The sequence below is a fragment of the Aspergillus sclerotioniger genome (genome assembly GCF_003184525.1).
Source record: "Aspergillus sclerotioniger CBS 115572 chromosome Unknown BO94scaffold_1, whole genome shotgun sequence".
NCBI classification, from domain to species: domain Eukaryota; kingdom Fungi; phylum Ascomycota; class Eurotiomycetes; order Eurotiales; family Aspergillaceae; genus Aspergillus; species Aspergillus sclerotioniger.
The window spans coordinates 1,439,212-1,459,237 of record NW_020290991.1 but is presented as its reverse complement, the minus strand read 5'-3'; the positions used below and the strand labels follow the sequence as shown (position 1 = coordinate 1,459,237).

Sequence of the window (20,026 nt, the reverse complement as noted above, 5' to 3'; positions counted from 1 at the left end):
TTGATGGGTACGGAGGTGTCTCCGTGTTGGATCAGTCACGCATTCATCACCCGAAATTAATCTATCGCTTGGCCAATGTACTGAGAGCTCACCTCATCTGCAGTAATTTCAAACCATGAGGGGTCAATCCATCTGACATGCGTTCCGTTCCCCTTCAGGCATGGCAGTCTAATGCAGGGCGGAATCATGTCACGCATGAGCATACTTGATCTGCAGCGGAGCACTGTCTGAGCCATTCATTATTTAAACACTATCATGTCCATCCAGTCCAGTCCATCCAAACATCAGATTATCAACATGCGGCATACAGCAGCCTTTGTTGCTATCAGCTCCCTCGTGGACTTGGTCCAGGGTGCCGCCTCTCAGGCTTATACCTGGAAAAATGTGGTCACAGGAGGTACGTTCATCCCCCCATGCAGAACCTGCTAACAATTCAGGCGGCGGAGGCTTCACTCCAGGCATCGTGTTCAATCCCTCGGCCAAAGGTGTTGCGTATGCTCGCACCGACATTGGTGGTGCCTACCGGCTTAACTCGGACGATACCTGGACTCCATTGATGGACTGGGCCAACAACTCCAACTGGTAAGCTATTCATCCGGCTAGGAACACGGCTAAGAATATGCTCATTTCAGGCACGACTGGGGCATCGATGCCATTGCCACCGATCCCGTCGATACCGACCGGGTGTATGTGGCCGTGGGTATGTACACCAACGACTGGGATCCCAACGACGGATCCATTCTCCGCTCCACCGACCAGGGCGATACCTGGGCGGAGACCAAACTCCCTTTCAAGGTTGGAGGAAACATGCCCGGTCGTGGAGTTGGCGAGGTACGCTCTTCTTCGCTCTTCTTCGCATTTCTTTGATCGATTTGCTCATACTGACTATCCAGCGGCTGGCGGTGGACCCCAACGACAACAGCATTCTGTACTTTGGAGCCCGCAGTGGCCACGGCTTGTGGAAGAGCACCGACTATGGCGAGACCTGGTCGAATGTAACCGCCTTCAAATGGACCGGCACCTATTTCCAAGACTCCAGCTCCAGCTACACGTCCGACCCGGTAGGCATCGCCTGGGTGACATTTGATTCGACCTCTGGCACCTCTGGCTCTGCGACTCCGCGCATCTTCGTCGGTGAGTTCACCCCATACCACCTATACTCCAATCTAACCAACCAGGCGTGGTCGACACTGGCGAGTCCGTCTTTGTATCCGAAGATGCCGGTGAAACCTGTACGTCCCCCATCCACCCACCCATCCTCTTCCCACTAACTCCTCAGGGTCTTGGGTATCCGGCGAGCCCTTGTACGGCTTCCTCCCCCACAAAGGCATCCTTTCTCCCTCCGAACACACCCTCTACATCTCCTACGCCAACGGTGCCGGTCCCTACGACGGCACCAACGGCACTGTACACAAATACAACATCACCAGCGGCATCTGGACCGACATCAGCCCTACCTCCATGGCCTCCACCTACTACGGCTACGGCGGACTGGCCGTGGACCTCCAAGTGCCCGGCACCATCATGGTGGCCGCCCTCAACTGCTGGTGGCCCGACGAGCTGATCTTCCGCAGCACCGACTCGGGCGCCACCTGGTCCCCCATCTGGGCGTGGAACGGCTACCCCAGCATCGACTACTACTACACGTACGACATCACCAACGCGCCCTGGCTGCAAGACTCCACCTCGACCGACCAATTCCCCGTGCGCGTCGGCTGGATGGTCGAAGCCCTCGCCATCGACCCCTTCGACTCCAACCACTGGCTCTACGGCACCGGCGAGACCATCTACGGCGGCCACGACCTCCAAACCTGGGACACTTCCCACAACGTCACCGTCAAATCCCTCGCCGTTGGCATCGAAGAAATGGCCGTCCTCGGCCTGATAACTCCCCCTGGTGGTCCCGCCCTCCTCTCCGCCGTCGGCGACGACTGCGGCTTCTACCACTCCTCCCTCACCACCGCTCCATCCCAATACTTCCACACCCCGACCTACAGCAGCACCAACGGCATCGACTACGCAGGTAACAAACCCTCCAACATTGTCCGCTCCGGCTCCAGCGACACCGATCCCACTCTCGCCTTGTCCTCCAACTTTGGCCAATCCTGGTACGCCGACTACGCCGCCACCTCCTCCACCCCCACCGGCCAAGTCGCTCTCTCCGCCGACGCAGACACCATCCTCCTCTCCACCACATCCGGTGTCCTCCGTTCCCAAAACTCCGCCACCTTATCCACCATCTCCTCCCTCCCCTCCTCTGCAATCATCGCCTCCGATAAATCCAACAACACCTTCTTCTACGCCGCCTCGGGCTCATCCTTCTACCTCTCCTCCGACACAGCAGCCACATTCACCAAAACCACCACCCTCGGCTCCAGCACCACAGTCAACGCCCTCCGCGCCCACCCCTCCACCGCAGGCGACATCTGGGCCTCCACTGACGTCGGCCTCTTCCATTCCACCGACTTTGGGAAATCCTTCACCCAGATTGGAAGTGGATGTACCGAGGGATGGAGTTTCGGGTTCGGGAAACCGGAATCTGATACTTCATACCCCGTTCTGTTTGGTTTCTTTACTGTGGATGGCGTCACTGGATTGTTCAAGACGGAGGATGAGGGTGTAAACTGGCAGTTGATTTCCGATGAGAGTCATGGGTTCGGGGCTGCGGATGCGAATGTGGTGAATGGGGATTTGGCGACGTATGGGAGGGTTTTTGTGGGGACGAATGGGAGGGGGATTTTTTATGGGGATGCGAGTGGGACTCTTCCGAGTGCGACTGCGACTGCTACTGCCAGTGTGAGTGTGAGTGCGACGGGGGTTAAGGTGGGCTCGAGTACGAGTTCAGTGTCGACTGTAGGGTCGGTGACGAGTAGTACTGTTGGTTCTACTACTAAGTCGACGACTCTGACCACGACGACAAAGACGGGTGCGGCGAGTACTTCTACTACTACTGCAGCTACAGCTACAGCTACAGCAACAGCAACTGGAACAAGTACTGCATACGGTCAGTGTGGAGGGAGTGGGTATACGGGCCCGACGACGTGTCCGAGTGGGTATACCTGCACGTATGAGAATGAGTTTTATTCGCAGTGTGAGTGATTCTTTTCTTTCTCTTGATTCTTTAGTATGATACTAACGGGAGTAGGTTTGTCAAGTTGATGAGATAGGGCAAGACGGGATGAGACTTATAGTGTTGGTATTTGCATTGATAGTAGTCAATTGCTATGAATGAAATCTATCAGTATATACCTCCCTCCTCTATCTATATCCAAATCTATATCCATCAAGGATAGATTACTCCCTCCTCAAACACCCCCTATTCAAATCCTCCCTCTTCACCGACGGCAACCCCGCCAAATGCAACGTCAACTGAATCTCCCCCAACAAACTCCTCAACACATGTCTCACTCCCTCCTCCCCCGCAATCGCCAACCCATACACATACGGCCTTCCCACAAGCACCATCTTCGCCCCAGCGCCAACGCCTTAACCACATCCGCACCACACCTCACCCCCGAATCAAACAACACCTCAATCTCCCCTCCCACCTCATCCACAATCTCCGGTAACATCGTCAACGACCCCACCCCCCCATCCTGCTGTCTACCCCCATGATTCGAAACCACAATGCCCTGCATCCCATACCGCACAGCCAACCTCGCATCCCTCACCGACTGAATCCCCTTCAACACAATCGGCCCATCCCAATTCTCCTTTAGAAACTCCAAATCCTCCCACCCATGCGACCTCCCGGGAAAAATAATCCTCGCCCACTCCGCCGCCGCAGCACCCACATCCTCCTCAACCTCCATCCCATACCTCTTCACAAAATGTTCCCTAAACACCGGATCCGAAAACCCCGCCTCCACCCCAATCTCATCCGCCCTCAGAAACGGATTATACCCATTATCCAAATCACTCGGTCTCCACCCCAGAATGTACGTATCCAACGTAACCACCAAAACCGTATACCCGGCCCTCTTCGCCCTCTGCAACAAACTCCCCGTGATCTCATTATGTTCATTCCCCGGCCAATACAACTGATACCACCGCGGCCCGGTCCCATTCGCCCCCGCCACATCCTCAAGACTGGTTGCGGTGGCCGTACTCAACGTATACGGAACCCGTAGGGCGTTCGCGGCCCTCGCAACGGCTTTTTCGCCCTCCGGGTGGAAAATAGTCTGTACGCCTACGGGCGCGATCGCTATCGGGGAAGCGTATTCTTCTCCGAAGAGCGTGGTGGATAGGGATGGGAATGAGGCGGGAATGAGCCGGGTAGGGATTATGGACCATTGGCGGAAGGCAGAGCGGTTTTTGTCGTCGGTTTCGCGGGTGCCGGCGGAGCCGTGGACGTAGTTGAAACTGGTTGCTGGGAGGTGGGATTTGGCGAGGGGTTCCCATTCGTGGGGGTGGAAGGTTATGGGGGGGCGTTGGTTGTGGAGACCGTGCGTGTAGGTTTCGGTTTGGTAGGTGTAGGGTTGCATTTTCATATATTTCAGAGATTGTTGTTAGGTGGGAGGGTGGTTTGAGGAAGGGGGAATGGGGTGTGTGTTATGTGTAGGTGTTGAGGTAGGTGGTAAACCGGTTTGCTGTTATATCATTCAGGTGAGGGTATGACGACATGTAGATGGGTGGGGCGGCGGAGTTAGGGCGGAGCCAATTAGGTGGTTGGGTTTTGGTCAAGCTTCTACTTTGTCGGATTGGGGTCTCGGCCGAGTTTCTACCGTGTATGGGGGTTGTGACGTTGTAGCTCGTCTGGTTTGATCTCTTGCAAGTAATGCGACAGGGTTCGTAGTTGAATGTTTCTCTGTATGTATGGGATGGTCCTCGAAGGGAGTCATGGCCGCACTCTAGCGGGGTTCTATAGATGAAGGAATGATAGCTGCATTTACTGGTAGGTTAGTTGGAGGGATCTAAATTACTATGTAGGTGTCTCTGCATCTTTGGATAACAGAAAAACGAGACAGCAATCAGTTCGATAGGAGTGAATATGACGCGCCAATTCCATAGAGAATTTGGCCAGCCACGCTCGACAGTTTAGATGCTAAGTGGAATGTCTTTAATCCGGTGGGTGTTTTTCATAGGTGACTGATAGTCTAGTTGTATAGCAAAATTAGTATATTCAAGACGCCCTTGACATAAACCATAACCTATTATAATGATATCTGCAAAAATAGTATCAGCTTGTGTGGCTTCCTCCACCCCATCCATCTTATCTACCAACATTCCCCTGATTCTACTAATATCTAACTAATAATCATATCTAAATCATTAACAAATTGGAATCCAACCCTTATTTTCATCCCCACCCCCACAAGACCCTCCACGATGGACAATATCAATCCGATCACCCTAACCCCACCGATTATCTCATCCGAGAGGTCATGGGGTATGATGAAGTGGATACGAGATTTATTAGTGGAAGAACAGCCGGATCGGTGGGTGGATTATCAATTGGTGTGAGGGAGATTTTTATTAACAGGAGGAAGAGATAAAACGGCGGGCGGAAGAGGAGGTTATTAGAGTTGTGGAAGAGCAGGTGTTGAGATTTCTAGATTTGGAGTGGGATGCAAGTATGGATAGTAGTGACTTGTGGATGGTTTGGGGGATGAGTTTCTAGATGATTATGAAGGGTATCAGGTTGGGGGAAGATAACTTGGGTTGATGTATCGGCTGAATATTGTTATACATCCAGGAATAAGACTGGTTCATGTAGACTTCATCTTCAGTCTATTCCCTCAGTGATGGTATCTCCACTTGATCCGCCGCCAAGTTGCCCACCAGTCGATCAGGTCCGTGGCGTGGCCACAGTGGGTCGACGAGATGTGGATCGCGAGCCAAGTCATGATAACGCCACTGCTTGCCATCAATAGTTGTAGATCAACTTGCTGTATGGAGTAGACTAGACATATCTACTAGTACTTGTATCTTATGAACAGAACAAAACAAAACAATCATACATGGAACCGCTGCATTTCCCGACTCACCATCACACTTCACTCACCCCTCCAATCTCAACTCCAACTCACCACGGGCATTATCGCCACCATCCCAGAGTCAAACACTATTTATGCTCCCCATTGCCCCGCTCCAGCATCGCCTTCTCCGAATGCATCCACCTCGCCCCTGTTGTTCCAGACCACCCTTCCGCCATCCCGACTACCCCATCACAGCTTCATGTGAATACCACGTTTGCGGAGATATCACAGTACAGCTAATGGCCAATCATTTCCAAAAGAGTGACCACTGCTGTTCAAATGCTTCTACCCGAGCATTACCGCCAGTTGCCAAACAGCGCAAATCCACGGTCGCTACATCCCACGCTGGACACGCGTTAACCACCCAACGCGTAAGCGCGTGCCTGTGAAACATAGATAGCACGCACGGGATGAATCAATCAGCAGCCTGTCAATCAAGTGATTTAGAATAATATAACCCCGATCCGCATATCCGGTGCAGGGTTGATGTCACGGAGCTGATGCATTGACCAAAGGATATCTCTCAATCCCAGCGACTACTAGATATGGTATCTGGGGGTGGAGATTGTGATACACCAGATGGGATTATTGCTCCCTCGCGTTGGAATCCTGGTGCCTGTGGATTTGATTCAAGGGAATCTGAGACATGACAATCTTAGATCAACACACTTCTGCTTGGGAGTATACGTCATTGATTGGATAGCTGCTGGGGTTTGCTAAGGTATGAAATGTGAGAAGTATGGGTTGGTGTGTTGCTACTATTGCGGTGGCCACGCATCCACCGTTATCAACGCTGCAACGATCCATGAGTCATTGATCATCGGCTATCGGTTAAGTGGACTTTCTGTCTACTGTGTCTCTGTACTGTTAATGCTATGTAGATCTCCAGCCTGCTCATGACAACCGCCCTTGCGGACTCAACGGTGATCCGGATGATCATGACGAAGCTCTGCATACCTCCTACCCCTGAGTACGCAATGCGCGGAAATTAACGCCGCCGCATCAAAAAGCGGTCGCGAAGCCATTCCTTGGTCTCAGGGTGTAGTGCAGGACCTGATTTTCTCGGGCCGATAGTTTCGGCATTGAAGTGTACTATTTGTCGATCCGCAGCGGGAACAACGGTTACAGGGTCGGACTCGAGACAAGCAAGCTCCCGCCACGGGTTGATCCGGGTGGCTACAACGCCCTCGGTCGGTCCAGGGGATCACGCAAGATTAGAGTGCAGCTGGAGATTCCAAATTTTAGTGCTCTTCCAGACCCAATCGACTTGCCGATCGGGTCACACAAGCTCCAGCCCCTTCACAGACCACATGTCAGATACCGACCGAGTAGTCATGGTGGAGCGAGCAATCATTGCAGTTGCATTGTCAATAGCACGATCCACCGTGGCGAGCATGTGAACTTGACTGGATTCTATGATGGTTATTCAGCAGGGAGGCGAATCCACGTCGGATGATCCTGCGACAGGTGCTGCGAGCCTGCGACAGGGTCGCATACCGCAGGGAGATCATCCGCGACAGATAAGCTGAATAACTATTAATACACTAACCAGCAGCCAAGCGGCAGGGTGAAGGGAGTGACGCTGGACGCGCAATCGATGAAGACATGCTGCAACACCAGAAATTAGGGCATGGGGGTGCCTGCGGAGCGCGACCGAAAAGTCCGGACGACCAGAAAGTCTATCGCAGGCTCCAACAAACCCACTTTTCCTCAGATTCTTTACAGACTTTTCCTTGCGCCCCGCTATCTACTATTTAAAAATGGCTCGTCTTGCCAGTCCTTGTGGTTTCTTTCAGACAAACCATGGCTATTCTTGACGTTTTTCGAGGCCGTCAGCAGCAGCCGTCCCCCGACGGTGATGCCCCGGCCAAGTTTCCCCAGTTTACCATCTTTTCTCGTCCTGGCTCGTCGTTAGGGAACAGTACTCCCTCGTCCGGTCTAGCCACCCCGACCGAAGAAAAGGGTCTCACGGAATTAGGTCCATGTCCGGAGATCGGTCGTCTGGCTTCGTGGAAAGGTGCCCTGATTCTGCTGGTCACATCGGGCTCCCAATTCCTCGACAATGTCTTCATGACGAGTGCCAACGTCGCCTTGTCGTCCATTCAAGACGCCTTTGACGTGTCTGACACCAATCTCCAGTGGATGATCTCCGCATATACCCTTACCTTTGGTGGATTCCTGCTCCTTGCCGGCGTCCTCTCCGACCGGTGAGTATCCCTTCACCACTTAGACCCACCTATTCTAAACCATCCCAGCTATGGCCGCAAGATGATCCTCTGCCTGGGATTGACCTGGCTATCCATCTGGACCCTAGCCATCGGCTTCGGCCAATCCTTCATCCAACTCACCGTCTTCCGCGGTCTCCAAGGCATCGGGGCGGCACTCACAGTCCCGTCCGCGATCGGAATCATCAGCGCCTACTTCAGCGGACTCGATCGGACTCGCGCACTCTCCATCTACGCCTCCTCCGGCACGGTAGGGTTCTGCGTGGGTCTGATCTTCGGGGGTTCCTAACCTCCTCCCTGGGCTGGCGATACATCTTCTACTTTATCGTGATCATCACCGGGTCACTCGGGATCCTCGGTGCGGTCGTTCTCCCCAAGGATAACCTCGCTGGCAAGGAGAAGCCCAAGATGGATTACGTAGGGGCCATGCTCTCCACTGCGGGTCTGATTCTCCTCCAGTTCGTCCTGTCTAGCGGTGGAGTCTACGGCTGGGGAACACCCTTTATCATTGTCTTGTTGATCCTAGCCGTGGCTTTACTGGTGGCCTTTACTCTCTGGGAGAAATACATTTCCTACCCCTTGATGCCACTGGGACTATGGAAACTCCCTAACTTTGCTGGTCTCTGGATAGCCGGATTCAGTGAGCCTCCCCCTACCTCATCACTCTCATTCTATACAGCCCCACTAACCATGAAATCAGCCTGCTACGGCAGCTACCAAAACGTAATCTACTACATCGTGCTAATGGCCCAAGAAGTCGACAAGCTATCAGCCGGCCAAACTGCCATCCGATTCCTACCCATGGGCGCAATCGGTTTCATTGCGTCCATGGGCACCGGAAAGGCCCTCGAATATGTCAATGGGAAATATACCCTTCTTGCGGGGTTGGTGTTGACAGTGGTAGCTCCAATTCCTAGCGCTATTACCTCTAGTCCAGAGAATAGCTTGTAAGCCCCCCCCCCCCCCCCCCCCCCCTCCGCTTTCACCAGCAAACCCAAACTAACATGATAAATACAGCTGGCTCAACGTCCTCCCCACAAGCCTAATCAGCATAACAGCCGTCTCCCTAATCTTCGTAACCACCAGCACCGCCATTCTGACGACCGTACCCGTGAACGTGAAATCCCTCTGCGGGGGGATGCTCAACACGGCCTTTCAAATCGGGTCCGGCGTCGCACTCGCCATATCAGCAGCCGTCACAGAAGCAGTAGATATCAAAAAGGGACATGATCTGGCGCATCAGTATTCTACGGGATTGTGGTGTTCGGCGGGGTTGGCGGGGTTGGGGTTACTGATTGCGATGTTTTCGGTGAGACGGAGGGGGATTGGGCCGGGGGATAGGGATGATAGTGTTTGTGCTATTTGATTTCCTTCCTATTCCTTTACTCTTTGTCTTTTTCTTATTTGGGTTGGGATGGTTGGGTTGGGTGCTGGATACCCCGGTTTGCTTGATGGGAATGGAATGGAATGGAATGGAATGGGCGTTATGATAGATCATGATTCGATATGACATGATATGATATGTACAGAGCGATAGAATAGATAGATAGATATATATGCATGCATACATGCACTTATTCCTTGTTTTGAGTTGATTCCTTTCCCTACTCTAGTCTCACAGTGAATACACTGAATAAGAACACCAATTTCCTTTACAGAACCAAAAACGCATAGAACTGGGGTTGTAGCTCAGTGGTAGAGCGCTCGCTTTGCATGCGAGAGGTCAAGGGTTCGATCCCCTTCAGCTCCATTTCTTTTTCTTCCCCTGCCTCTTTTTTTTTCCCCTGTACGGAGGGGGGGGAAGAGTATGCGGGTTATCTTATCGCTTATCCATCCTGTTTATACTTTTTTTTTTTTTCTTAGTCCAATTCCTTAAAATTAACTTTTTGACGAACTTAAACATACCTACCACCTATGTACGTAGTAGGCTACTTACTTAGATGGTTGTTTATGTTAGTGGCAGGGATCTATCGATCGGCTTATTGAGAATATGCAATAAACCAGAACGATTATTTGAGGAAAAACAGGTTTCGGGATAGGGATGGGAATAAAAATAGTGTACGGAGGGTCAATCCTATGGCTGTATGAGAAAAAAGTTTGATTTACTGCGGGATCCACTTGCCTGTCCTGTCCTGTCCGGAGAATATTATCCTTACTCCCTTCCAGTACAGACACATGTAGAAATTATTAGACAAGCCCATAGATAGATAGATAGATGAATAGATAGTATCGAGTACATTCACCTACATAGATCATCCTCAACAAATAGAAAACTATCTGCATGGTCGGTGATTCTTCCACCACCTTCACTCTACTCTATTCTACCTTGTCTACTATCCTATCCTTTAATCACACTTCTACAAACAACCCATCCCCCACTACCCAAATATCTATCTACACTCCCCACAACTTAACATCCCTCAACCCCCCACAAATCCCCCCTCCCCCTCCCCGATGCCCCCTCCGAATCCCCCACCGGCGCCTCCACCGCAATAGGCCCCCAAACCAATCTCTCACCATTAACGCCCAACCTCGCCAGAAACTCCATCTCCATACCCCCATTCACAGAAAGTAGTGTCCGATTCCCCCTTCCCATCAACTTTACATCCGTCCATACTCCCACAGGGAGACTATAATTCAACGAGTACGGGTTCCCACCGCTCACTAGGGTAATATTCGATATGGATCCGTTGCCGTTGAGAAGGGTGGAGTCGAGACCGGAGAAGAGGATCCCTGGGTGGGAAGTGGAGGGGTTTATGGAGAAAGAGAGGGTATAGTTTCGGCCTTTGCTCTGGAGTGGGGTGGTGAGGTGGCAGGTTTCATTGAGGAAGAGGGTGTGGTTGGTGAGGGTGCAGCCAGCGCCGTGGAGGTGCGCGTGGTAGTTGTTTCCCGAGGTGTCGGGGATTAAACACTGGGTTGAAGTTGTATTGGTGGTGGTGCAAGGGTAATGGAAGATGAGATCTGAGGTAGAGGGAATAGATCTGTCGAGGTTCTGGGCTGGGATTGTGGCGTGGAGGGAGTTAAAGACGTAGTCGTATTCGGCTTCGAGGAGGTCACCGCCCCATTGTTTGTCCGCGAGAGCGGGGAGGACGTTACGGAAGGAGTAGTATGCCTCGAGGTAGGTGGTTGCATTTGGCCCGTAATCGTTCCAGAGGGCGGCAAGGTGGCCGAGAACGTTGGGGTTATCTCTTGGAGGATTATTGGTGGCGTTGTTGGTGTCGAAGATGTTAGGGGCGTAGGGTCCGTGGTTGGCTGGATTACCGTGGAAGACCCGTGTTTTGTTCAAGTGTTGGGGGTAGCTTCCGGACCACTTTCCCACGATGTAAAAGGCGTCGTCGGAGTTGAGGACTGAGTAGTTGTTTTTGATATAGTCGAAGTAGGGGTTATCTTCGAAGAATTCCCAGTGTTGGATGGTGACGGCGGTGGAGACGTTGGCGCCTTCGGAGGGGGTGAATGTGCCCCAGATGCGGGTGTTTTTGGTCGATTCCTGGCCGATGTAGGTGTGCATTTCGTTGACAAAGTGGGTGTAGTCGGATACGTAGGACGAGGAGTATTCGTCTGCCCCGAGGTGGACGGTTTTGCTGTGGAACCAAGGGAGGAAGGTCTTCCAGATGGTTTTCATCGTGGGGATAGTGTCGGGATGGCTGATGTTGAGCATGCTGAGGTCGGTGAGACCTAATTCTGGACGCCACTGCACGATAGAGAGGGCGTGGCCCGGGGCTTCGATCTCCGGGATGATGGTCACGCCGCGATGGGCGCATTGGTGTTGGATATGGTCGAATTGGGTTCTGGTGTAGGATTCGTTGGCGCGTTTGTTGAGGCCTGCGACGGTGGGATCGTCGGACCAGGGGCGGAATGCGGCATACAGGTTCATGGATTGTTCGGTGGAGTAGAGGTCGACGTTGTTGTAGAGGTTGTCGCTGAGGTGGAGATGGAAGACGTTTTGTTTGAAGAAGGAGAGGTATGAACACATCTCGATCAAGAAGTAGGGGGGGTAGTAGTGACGCCCGACGTCCAACTAATCGGTCAGCTTAGAAGGTGGCACGGGGTTGAGTCTTACCATGATGCCTCGAGTGCCCCATCCTGGGGCATCGACTGCCGAGCCCTGAGGAAGAGAGTGGTCACTGATGACGGCAGCCTGGATCAACGAGCGCGATCCCCACCAGACACCTAAGGGACTCGCTCCAGCGATGGTGATCCCGTTGCTGTGGACGTCCAAGGCGTATGCCTCCGAGGTAAAACGTCCTGCGACATCGTGGAAGCCAGTGTTGTTAACGAGAGTTAGGAAGATACTGTGGTTACCAGGTCCGCTGCCGGAGATGAGCGGCAGGTCAATGCCTAGAGAAGACCGGAGATCGTCTTGGAACGTTGCAGCAAATTCCTGCAACGTCGGTATTGATGTCTGGCCTTGGTTGTCCACAGCGTCGGCATAGCGGGCGTCCACGACAATGCCAGTAAGTTGGGATAGTGAATATGTATCATTTCGTTCGACAAAAGGAATAGTTGGAACTGTTACCAGCCGACCGAGCCCTATGACTATAAGAAGCTGCCATGGTTCGGAATGAAGAACATACCACAAGTGGCGAGGCCCAGGACAAGCCCCGATTTATAAAAATTGCAATGCATTTTCTGTGGAGTGTTCTAACGGTCGTGCTGCGGTATAAATATTGGTGATTGCACCATGTAACCTGCACGTACCCTGCCATTGCATGCAGCTAGATAACAAGGTTGCAATTGGCAAGGAATCTCGGCCGTCGGACTGCAAAGGAATCTGTTATCTATACTCCGTATATTAGAGGCCCAAACCCCGCACGGAACTACTATGAGGTCAGAGAATTATCGGAGTCCGATGTCGATCACCGGAGCATACTAGCAGTGTCACCTTCCTCATGTAACATGGTGCTATACCCACTATGATAGGTTGCAGGGATTAGATATTGCATTTATATGGATCTAGCGGAGTATGTAAGGAAACTAATTTAGCCCTCACTGCCGGCATGGCCCAATTAATTATTAACAGGATCATACTCTAATCAATTCAAGCTGAATCACCGTATATACGAATACTGACAAGCCAATAGGATACATATCCAAGCCTGTCTGAGCCAAGTAAGAGCAATGCGCCCAGCAATTGCAACGCCAGCCCTGCAATATAAAGCACATCTATAGTGAAAGACCCAGTGATAACACCATAATGACAACGACTAGTCGCTATCGCTGTCACTGTCACTACCACTCGGCAAACTGCCCGCCAAACTGGTCCTCGAACTCCCCCCTTTGACACCGAGACTGCTGCTCGAAGAACAGCTCTCTGACACGCTCGACGCCTTCGCATGTTCGCCCTTGCTCTTTGAACAAGTGCTCGAAGAACAACACACCGAACCACTGTCCGAAAAGGTACTTGCATAATCATCCAATTCATCATGCTTAGTACCAATCATCTCAGAGATCCCAGGCGACGAACTCCGCTCCGAATCCGCCTCAAAGCCACTTTCCCCAGCCATGCGACTTGATTCCATCGGTTCGCGTTGTCCCCCCTCCAAAACCACAAACCGCTCGAGCTGGGTCTCCAATACGTCCAAGCGATTCTGAAGGTCCTTTATCTGCGACTGACCCCTTCTGATATGCGATCGGAGAACCCGCAACGAAGTGGTGATTGCATCGAAATTCTCGTTCATGAGGGTGGATGTGGAGGGTTGTGGTGGCTCTGGGGCGGACAATTTGCGGCGTTTGGCGACCGGTTGGCTCATGCTGTGCAGGAGGGTTCTTTTCAGACGAGGGATTCTGTATTGGATGGGAGGGGACTTTCTCGGGGTTAATGCTCGGGGACTCATGTGAGGCAGTCGTGAGAAAGCTCACTGAGAAGAGGTCAGCGAGTTGCTGGGATTAACCAAGTAGAATACGGTATGGGTCAAGGATAAATATGATAATGGTGGATGAGTCCAGTGATATTCCTAGGATAGAAGGAAAGGGAAAGTGACGGAGGGAGAGAGGCGGGCTTTAAATAGGCGTGGGTGCCTCAGGAAACAGGCAACTGCCGTTTGGGGCAGGTGGCCGGTCGGGAGGACGCTGAATTTGCCATGAGAAGGTCATGTCGAGAGCACATCACAACACCTCGTATGTGGGGGAGATTGCTGGACTTGGTGCGTAGGTGTGAACCTAGATGTGGGGGTTCAGTCAAGTGCTAAAGTAGATTTATGGTAACTTCCTGGCTGGGGATGTGTTAGCACGACTCTAGAAATTTGAAGACAAAGTTCATTCTTTGCAGCAATCGGCAGGGGGGTGCCTCTTATAAACCTTTGTGAACCGGGACATTCCCTTTTTTTTATGGTCTGTGAAGGAAACTTCCTACAATGTATTATTCGGGAATAGTAGATGGGGCTAGAATGTTCGATAGACGATCTGTCAACCAATAACCATGTTCACCGTAAACCCAATAATATTATCATAGCGTATTATTCTTTTTATATCCAGGTCATTCAAAGCTATTTAACAGCAATCCACAGCAATTCACAGCAAGATCTACCCATACAATCATATCTCTAAGCAAATTCCTCACAACAACTATAAAAGCTCTCTGCATCACTATCCTCCTCCTCCTTCCCCTCCTCCCTCTCCTCCACCACCCCATTAATCGCATCACTCAACTCCAACTCCAACTCCAAATCCCTCTTCTCCTCCTCCATCTTCCCAATCTTCCCTTCCTCATCAGTCCCCAAAGAAACCACCCTACACTACAAACACTCACATTCCATCTCCTCCTCATTCTTCTCATCAAACACCCCTGAGGGATCCTCAACAGGAAATCCCAATGTCCTCGCAGTAGAATGAAAGTCCCACTCAAGAAGTTCCCGGTCCTCGACATCTTCGGGAATATAGCCCGGTTTATCGACCATGATGAAGTCGGTGTCGGGATCTATGATATCTTGGTCTTGGGTGTTGAGGGGAGACCAATCTGGGAAGGGGTTGAGGAGGGGCATTGTTCTTGTTTTTTGCTTGGGTCTTGGTGAGGAGGGTATAGGGTTTGTTCTGTAGTCGATATGAGAAAGTAGGTTATAGTAAAGCAGTAAAGATGTAAACAACCGACTAGTATAAGATACCTAGTAGAGTGTCTGTGGCTTGAGTTTGCAGAAAGATGGAAACATCTCAGGGAATACTAAGTTGATATAGACACAGTGAAGCGAGACAGGTGGCAAACTGCGACTCATACGTACGGAATTCTGACGGCGACGGAGACGTCAGTACCTTTATTGCTGTGCTCATGTTAGAAGAAAATTTCACAAGATATGCTCAAGATTACCTCACCAATCCTCCACCCACCAACAGTACAACCAAACATCCAGCAAAACAATAAATTCCAACAACCTATCTTAATCCATACACAACCCTAATAACCACCCCATCCAAGCACTGCCCTCCGATACCCCAATCCAACCAACTCCCGATCAATCCAATCCACCCAGAGTTCAGGAGAAGTATTACGCCAATACATCAAGTAATCCCATTCATGAAAACGTAGATCTTCTTCCACATCACGACAAACACATTCCCGGGGTGGACCAACGTCATCGTCATCGTCTTCATCGTCGCCGTAATAGTCGTACTCGGAATCGTCAATGTCGAAGTATTCGCTGTCGTTATCGTCGCTGATAGATGCGGTCTCAGGTAGGCTGTCGTCATCGTCCATGTCCGAGTATTCGCTTTGGCTGGAGGATGCAGTTGCGGTATGGGAGAATATGTCGAGGGAGGCGAGGGTTGAGGAGTCGGAAGAGTCCCCATCATTGTCATCATTATGATGATCGTGATCGTCAATGACTGTGCCGTGTGGACTGGGAGTGGTAACTGGCGAGATGCTCAAACCATCCACGGCAGTACTGTCACCATCACCAATAGTACCGGTGACAAGATGCGTTTCAGGCAAGTCTGTCTCAGTCGTAGACACATCGCAAATGAAGCACCCCGAACATGCCTCCACACTATCAGTCTCAGATGGATCTCTTTCTTGGTTGGTCTGGGGAGGCTGCGTCTGTGTCTGGGTCTCTGCGGTTCTGGTTTCCGGTTCTAGATGGGCATGGGGCATCTCAACTTGAGAGTCCGTGCTGGATATGTCGTTCTCTATCTGTATGACTTCTTCTCCCCGGACTCGAGTGCCAGACTCTGCGCTGTCCATCTCGTAGCTTGGCGAGCCAGATTGGGACGCCCGAGGAGCTTGGATTAACCGTGCGTAGGGAAATAGCTCGCTTCCGTCATCCATAGTTGGATGCGCTATTCCCCTGTTGGGAAGGATGGTGTTCTCTGAATGGGATATGAAGTCTTAAGAGGGTAAAGTTCCTTGCTTTGTATAGCAGGGGTTATTGTGTGACTGGAGGATGTTTTGGGGTCGTGAAGTCGTGGATGGTGATTAACAAGATGGAGGAATGGAAGGGGATGGCTGAAATGAAGGCGGGGTGTATACGACACCCTGATGAATGTTTTGGCGGATTAAGACGTCAGGGGTACCTTTTCCTGTACCTACCTGGAAGTTCGAATAAGGAAATGGAGAGATATACTTAATCTTAGTCTAAAACTTTCTATAACTGTATATAGCCGAGAGAAAATCTGGCAAGATGACGACGGTAATATGGCATGCATCGTCAGGTATCCTTCCAATGACGACAGATATACGTCCAGGGAGAATCCACATCTTCTTCATCGTACTTACGGTTCTCGCTGTGGATGGTATCTGGAAAGTCTTCCATGTTATCAACAGTTCAAGTACTGGAGAATCAAAGAATACCCAACATATAACATGATACGATGATTAAGATTGTTCAATGCGTCGATCAAGCAATTTCTCAACCTCAAGCCAATCCAAATGATCCACACTGGTCAACGGGAGCATAGGATAATAAAAGCTAGTGTAGACGCTTTCCGCATCCACCGAGAGGTCCATATCCCATTGTTGGGGCATATTGAATGCCACGGTCCCAGGGCCTGTTTCTAGCAGTGCGCTTTCATCCCAATCCCTATGCTCGGTCGTGGATTGTGGGAGAAGTGCGAGCCGTGAGCCCGTAGACTGAGGCCCGACCAAACTCAAGGCAAGGGCATCCTCTATTGGGAAATGATTCGGTCATACGTGAAGACAGGATTGTGTTATATGAGTCGTCGCTCGGCAGCAGGGTACCGGCGCGTATGAGGAATCGTAAAACGGTAAAAGCTTGGTTGAGGGCTGGGCTGGGGGAGGTTGGCTCTCCTGGCTGGGATTGACAAAACCCACCATAACCAGAACAAAGGCGGTGGAGAAAGTGGCATCTATATCGAAGAAGCCGTATCGTGCTGGATTGTCATATTAAAGACGGGGTGGATGATCAGGCAGGAATGCATTCGGATTTGGGCCTGGAGGGTGTATAAAACTGCTAGGCTTTTGACCGCGGCTTTGTTGCAAGTCTCACACAGTCGGGTTCAGACTGTGGAAACGGACTTTGGAGAACTTTTTGGTCTCAACGCCCTGTCGCATGTAGGAGGATGGGTCGGATGCATAGAATAATCGACTATATTTTTCTAGGTGTGAGAGCGTAGAACATGTACCATCGAGAAACGTACCTGGAATAGCATCAGATAAAGCGAGGCACCGGCTCGGGTCATGATTTGGAGAGGTCGGCTGAAATGGAGAGCCAATGCAGGAAGAAAGCATTGTCCAATGTCGTAGAGATCGTGTAGCGCTTTTTGAACTTGAGACACCAGTTCTGTCTGCCTGATGGATGCATTCCAGTACAAAGCTGCATCACGTTAATACCAGTGAATGAAAATCGAGAAAGGTAAGGATCATACATGACATGATAGGATCTGTGGTACGCGCAATACGGATATTGATAGTCAAGGCCAATGGGGATTGGAACCCAATCGCTGGTCGAGGGAGCTCTGCGCGTAACTGTCTCTCATCCGCGCCAGCTGCGAATCCTAGTCCAGAGGAAAGGCGACTGGTTATGTGACATCAGTCGGCTGAGTCGACCTTGCAGTCAGAGAACATACCGATTTAGCATATATAGTCCACCACAGTCGCACTCGATGGGCATTTTGTAAAGGTATACATGCCTGCTCTTTCGAGGGCTTGTCATAGCCCAAAGCTATTGCCAATCGCATGACAAATCCTATCTTTCGATCAGTCGTCAATGTCATTCAACGCTCACGTTCAGAATGGCAACGAATATATAGATGTGCGTCATGCTTCCGATCCCACCACTGCAAATACGTTGCAACAAGAGTCAGAATCTCCACGGCAATTACCCCCTCCTCCCCGAGTTGGTGTAGCGGAGGAAGCCGTTTCATGGATTCGGCAAAGGAACTCGCTCCAGGTGGTTGGGATGAAGGGTCCTCAACATTCATCAGCTGTGCCATCGCCATAACGAGGAGATACTCTGTACTGAGTTGCTTTTCGTAGCATCTGACCTTGCCCAACAGACCTTGGACATGCCTACACCGCAGTCAATGGGGATTCGCACAAGGCGTAAGCACCACATACGCCTCATTATACCGTCGGCGACCAGCATGGCCAAAGGTACATTTCCAGTTATGTCTGAGGCAGCTACGGGAGAATTTAACCTTGCGTCGGCGACAGGACTCGCATCTATTCCCAGTTAGCAATGGCAGTCACCGGAAGGAGATGCGAAGGGCCCGAGATTCACATACGCGTTGCTGGCACGAGTTTTCGGGGTTACCATGCTAGGCGTGTGTCAAGTTGAGGTTAGCGTTCATCGAAAACACTCGTTTTAGATAATTGGATCAGAGCTGCGCCCTTTGAGGGGACTCCGATGTCTCTCGATGTCATCGGCGAATGCTCGAAGGATCCACCGTGATTATATGATCCAATCAGAAAGTAGCACATTCCGCATAACGAAATAACCAAAACAGATAGTTCATTAAAGAAAATGAGTTGTACTTTCCGTATATAGATAAAAGCCTACACTATCATTGATTGTATTTCGATATAGACTGGTGACTACTCACAAGCTGAATGAGCTTTCTGTAAATCCACTATGGGTCCAGCAATGAGAGGCTCACTTGATGTCTGATATGTGCTTTGTTTTGGGGAAAAAAGCGACATGCCACGAGTTCCCTATCATTCTCATATGTGATTTTAACCGGCATAATATTATCGGCCGATAACCCTTATAAAGATGTGGCAATAGAAATAATTCAACTTGAGAAAAGAGGATATAAATATAGTATACAATCTCGCTGATGCCCAGAGCTCGGCGACTGAATCAGGGATTTTCGTGAGACACTGCAATAGATCGTTGTGGCACGAGGGTTGAAACCGAAGCCACTCATAAGGAAACGATAGCGAAAAGATTCCCCTGATCTGCAGTGTAACCACCATTTCTCCCACAAGGGTATCGGTGTAGATCGAACGTGACCGGTTGAATGGTCGGGATGTCAAGAGTTCAAGGTTGGATAAGGTGTTGATGATCATCGTCGTATAGTGGTTGGGTATCAAGACAGTGGCTTCGGCGCATTGGAAGAATCCGGTGTCGCGTTGGGTCGTGAGCATCATAACTTCAAGCAAACAAACATGGCCATGACAACACCACCTTGACCAGTGAACAGGTTGACAGAAACACTAAGGAAATTTTCACAATATATACAGACAACACAAACAAGTCTCCTACCACACTGACTGCATATCCTACATCGGCCATCACTGATTGCGGGGCTTCCATGTCGCAAGGGATTCGAATGCATTGGGCTTCGATGGTCGCTACAGGGCTTCAATGGCATTGTCGCAGGGGTCGTGGTTTTCGTTGGGTATTCGTATCAAACCGATAATGGCGCTGGGGAATCGAA

General features: G+C 50.9%; 8 protein-coding genes and 1 non-coding gene across 9 annotated transcripts; 3 read left to right on the top strand and 6 right to left on the bottom strand.

Moving 5' to 3' along the window:
- Positions 1-297: 297 nt before the first annotated feature.
- On the top strand, positions 298-3,099 carry BO94DRAFT_570928 (putative endoglucanase; the record flags this gene model as incomplete). Its single annotated transcript, XM_025614847.1, has 6 exons — positions 298-397; positions 438-582; positions 633-831; positions 894-1,134; positions 1,179-1,232; positions 1,280-3,099. The coding sequence occupies 6 exons, from the start codon at positions 298-300 to the stop codon at positions 3,097-3,099; spliced, it is 2,559 nt and encodes an 852-aa protein (XP_025473421.1).
- A 93-nt stretch (positions 3,100-3,192) lies between these two features.
- On the bottom strand, positions 3,193-4,555 carry BO94DRAFT_530038 (lactate 2-monooxygenase). Its single transcript, XM_025610590.1, has 2 exons — positions 3,492-4,555; positions 3,193-3,465 (listed from the first exon to the last, which is right to left on the bottom strand). The coding sequence occupies exons 1-2, from the start codon at positions 4,482-4,484 to the stop codon at positions 3,295-3,297; spliced, it is 1,164 nt and encodes a 387-aa protein (XP_025473420.1). The 5' UTR covers positions 4,485-4,555; the 3' UTR covers positions 3,193-3,294.
- A 2,994-nt stretch (positions 4,556-7,549) lies between these two features.
- BO94DRAFT_562054 (MFS general substrate transporter) lies at positions 7,550-9,569 on the top strand (the record flags this gene model as incomplete). The annotated part of the gene is made up of 5 exons (XM_025614264.1): positions 7,550-8,185; positions 8,234-8,465; positions 8,582-8,843; positions 8,904-9,150; positions 9,221-9,569. Exons 1-5 carry the CDS (start codon positions 7,782-7,784, stop codon positions 9,567-9,569), a joined length of 1,494 nt encoding a protein of 497 aa, XP_025473419.1. The 5' UTR covers positions 7,550-7,781.
- A 312-nt stretch (positions 9,570-9,881) lies between these two features.
- BO94DRAFT_t24 lies at positions 9,882-9,953 on the top strand. The gene has a single exon. It is a non-coding gene; the product is annotated as a tRNA-Ala (tRNA).
- A 607-nt stretch (positions 9,954-10,560) lies between these two features.
- BO94DRAFT_592580 (beta-hexosaminidase) lies at positions 10,561-12,829 on the bottom strand (the record flags this gene model as incomplete). Its single annotated transcript, XM_025616150.1, has 4 exons — positions 10,561-10,581; positions 10,680-12,221; positions 12,264-12,733; positions 12,778-12,829. 4 exons carry the CDS (start codon positions 12,827-12,829, stop codon positions 10,561-10,563), a joined length of 2,085 nt encoding a protein of 694 aa, XP_025473418.1.
- A 302-nt stretch (positions 12,830-13,131) lies between these two features.
- On the bottom strand, positions 13,132-14,486 carry BO94DRAFT_530037 (uncharacterized protein). Its single transcript, XM_025610589.1, has one exon. The coding sequence runs from the start codon at positions 14,035-14,037 to the stop codon at positions 13,408-13,410; it is 630 nt and encodes a 209-aa protein (XP_025473417.1). The 5' UTR covers positions 14,038-14,486; the 3' UTR covers positions 13,132-13,407.
- A 1,104-nt stretch (positions 14,487-15,590) lies between these two features.
- BO94DRAFT_541451 (uncharacterized protein) lies at positions 15,591-16,457 on the bottom strand (the record flags this gene model as incomplete). The annotated part of the gene is made up of 1 exon (XM_025613047.1): positions 15,591-16,457. One exon carries the CDS (start codon positions 16,455-16,457, stop codon positions 15,591-15,593), a length of 867 nt encoding a protein of 288 aa, XP_025473416.1.
- Positions 16,458-17,588: 1,131 nt separating this feature from the next.
- On the bottom strand, positions 17,589-18,476 carry BO94DRAFT_17034 (uncharacterized protein). The gene is made up of 4 exons (XM_025605922.1): positions 18,215-18,476; positions 18,014-18,162; positions 17,786-17,961; positions 17,589-17,733 (listed from the first exon to the last, which is right to left on the bottom strand). Exons 1-4 carry the CDS (start codon positions 18,298-18,300, stop codon positions 17,683-17,685), a joined length of 462 nt encoding a protein of 153 aa, XP_025473415.1. The 5' UTR covers positions 18,301-18,476; the 3' UTR covers positions 17,589-17,682.
- On the bottom strand, positions 18,074-18,627 carry BO94DRAFT_17051 (uncharacterized protein). Its single transcript, XM_025605924.1, has 2 exons — positions 18,278-18,627; positions 18,074-18,142 (listed from the first exon to the last, which is right to left on the bottom strand). Exon 1 carries the CDS (start codon positions 18,584-18,586, stop codon positions 18,362-18,364), a length of 225 nt encoding a protein of 74 aa, XP_025473414.1. The 5' UTR covers positions 18,587-18,627; the 3' UTR covers positions 18,074-18,142; positions 18,278-18,361.
- Positions 18,628-20,026: the final 1,399 nt, after the last annotated feature.

Bases quoted from the DNA above. Each gene is read 5' to 3' on its own strand.
- BO94DRAFT_530038 (XM_025610590.1), bottom strand. From the start codon at position 4,484: ATGCAACCCTACACCTACCAAACCGAAACCTACACGCACGGTCTCCAC. The intron at 3,466-3,491 runs GTTAAGGCGTTG...GCTGGGGCGAAG, and splicing joins TGAGGTGTGGTGCGGATGTG to ATGGTGCTTGTGGGAAGGCC.
- BO94DRAFT_530037 (XM_025610589.1), bottom strand. From the start codon at position 14,037: ATGAGTCCCCGAGCATTAACCCCGAGAAAGTCCCCTCCCATCCAATAC.
- BO94DRAFT_17034 (XM_025605922.1), bottom strand. From the start codon at position 18,300: ATGACAAGCCCTCGAAAGAGCAGGCATGTATACCTTTACAAAATGCCC. The intron at 18,163-18,214 runs GTATGTTCTCTG...TCACATAACCAG, and splicing joins GGACTATATATGCTAAATCG to TCGCCTTTCCTCTGGACTAG. The intron at 17,962-18,013 runs GTATGATCCTTA...AACGTGATGCAG, and splicing joins CACAGATCCTATCATGTCAT to CTTTGTACTGGAATGCATCC.
- BO94DRAFT_17051 (XM_025605924.1), bottom strand. From the start codon at position 18,586: ATGGCGATGGCACAGCTGATGAATGTTGAGGACCCTTCATCCCAACCA.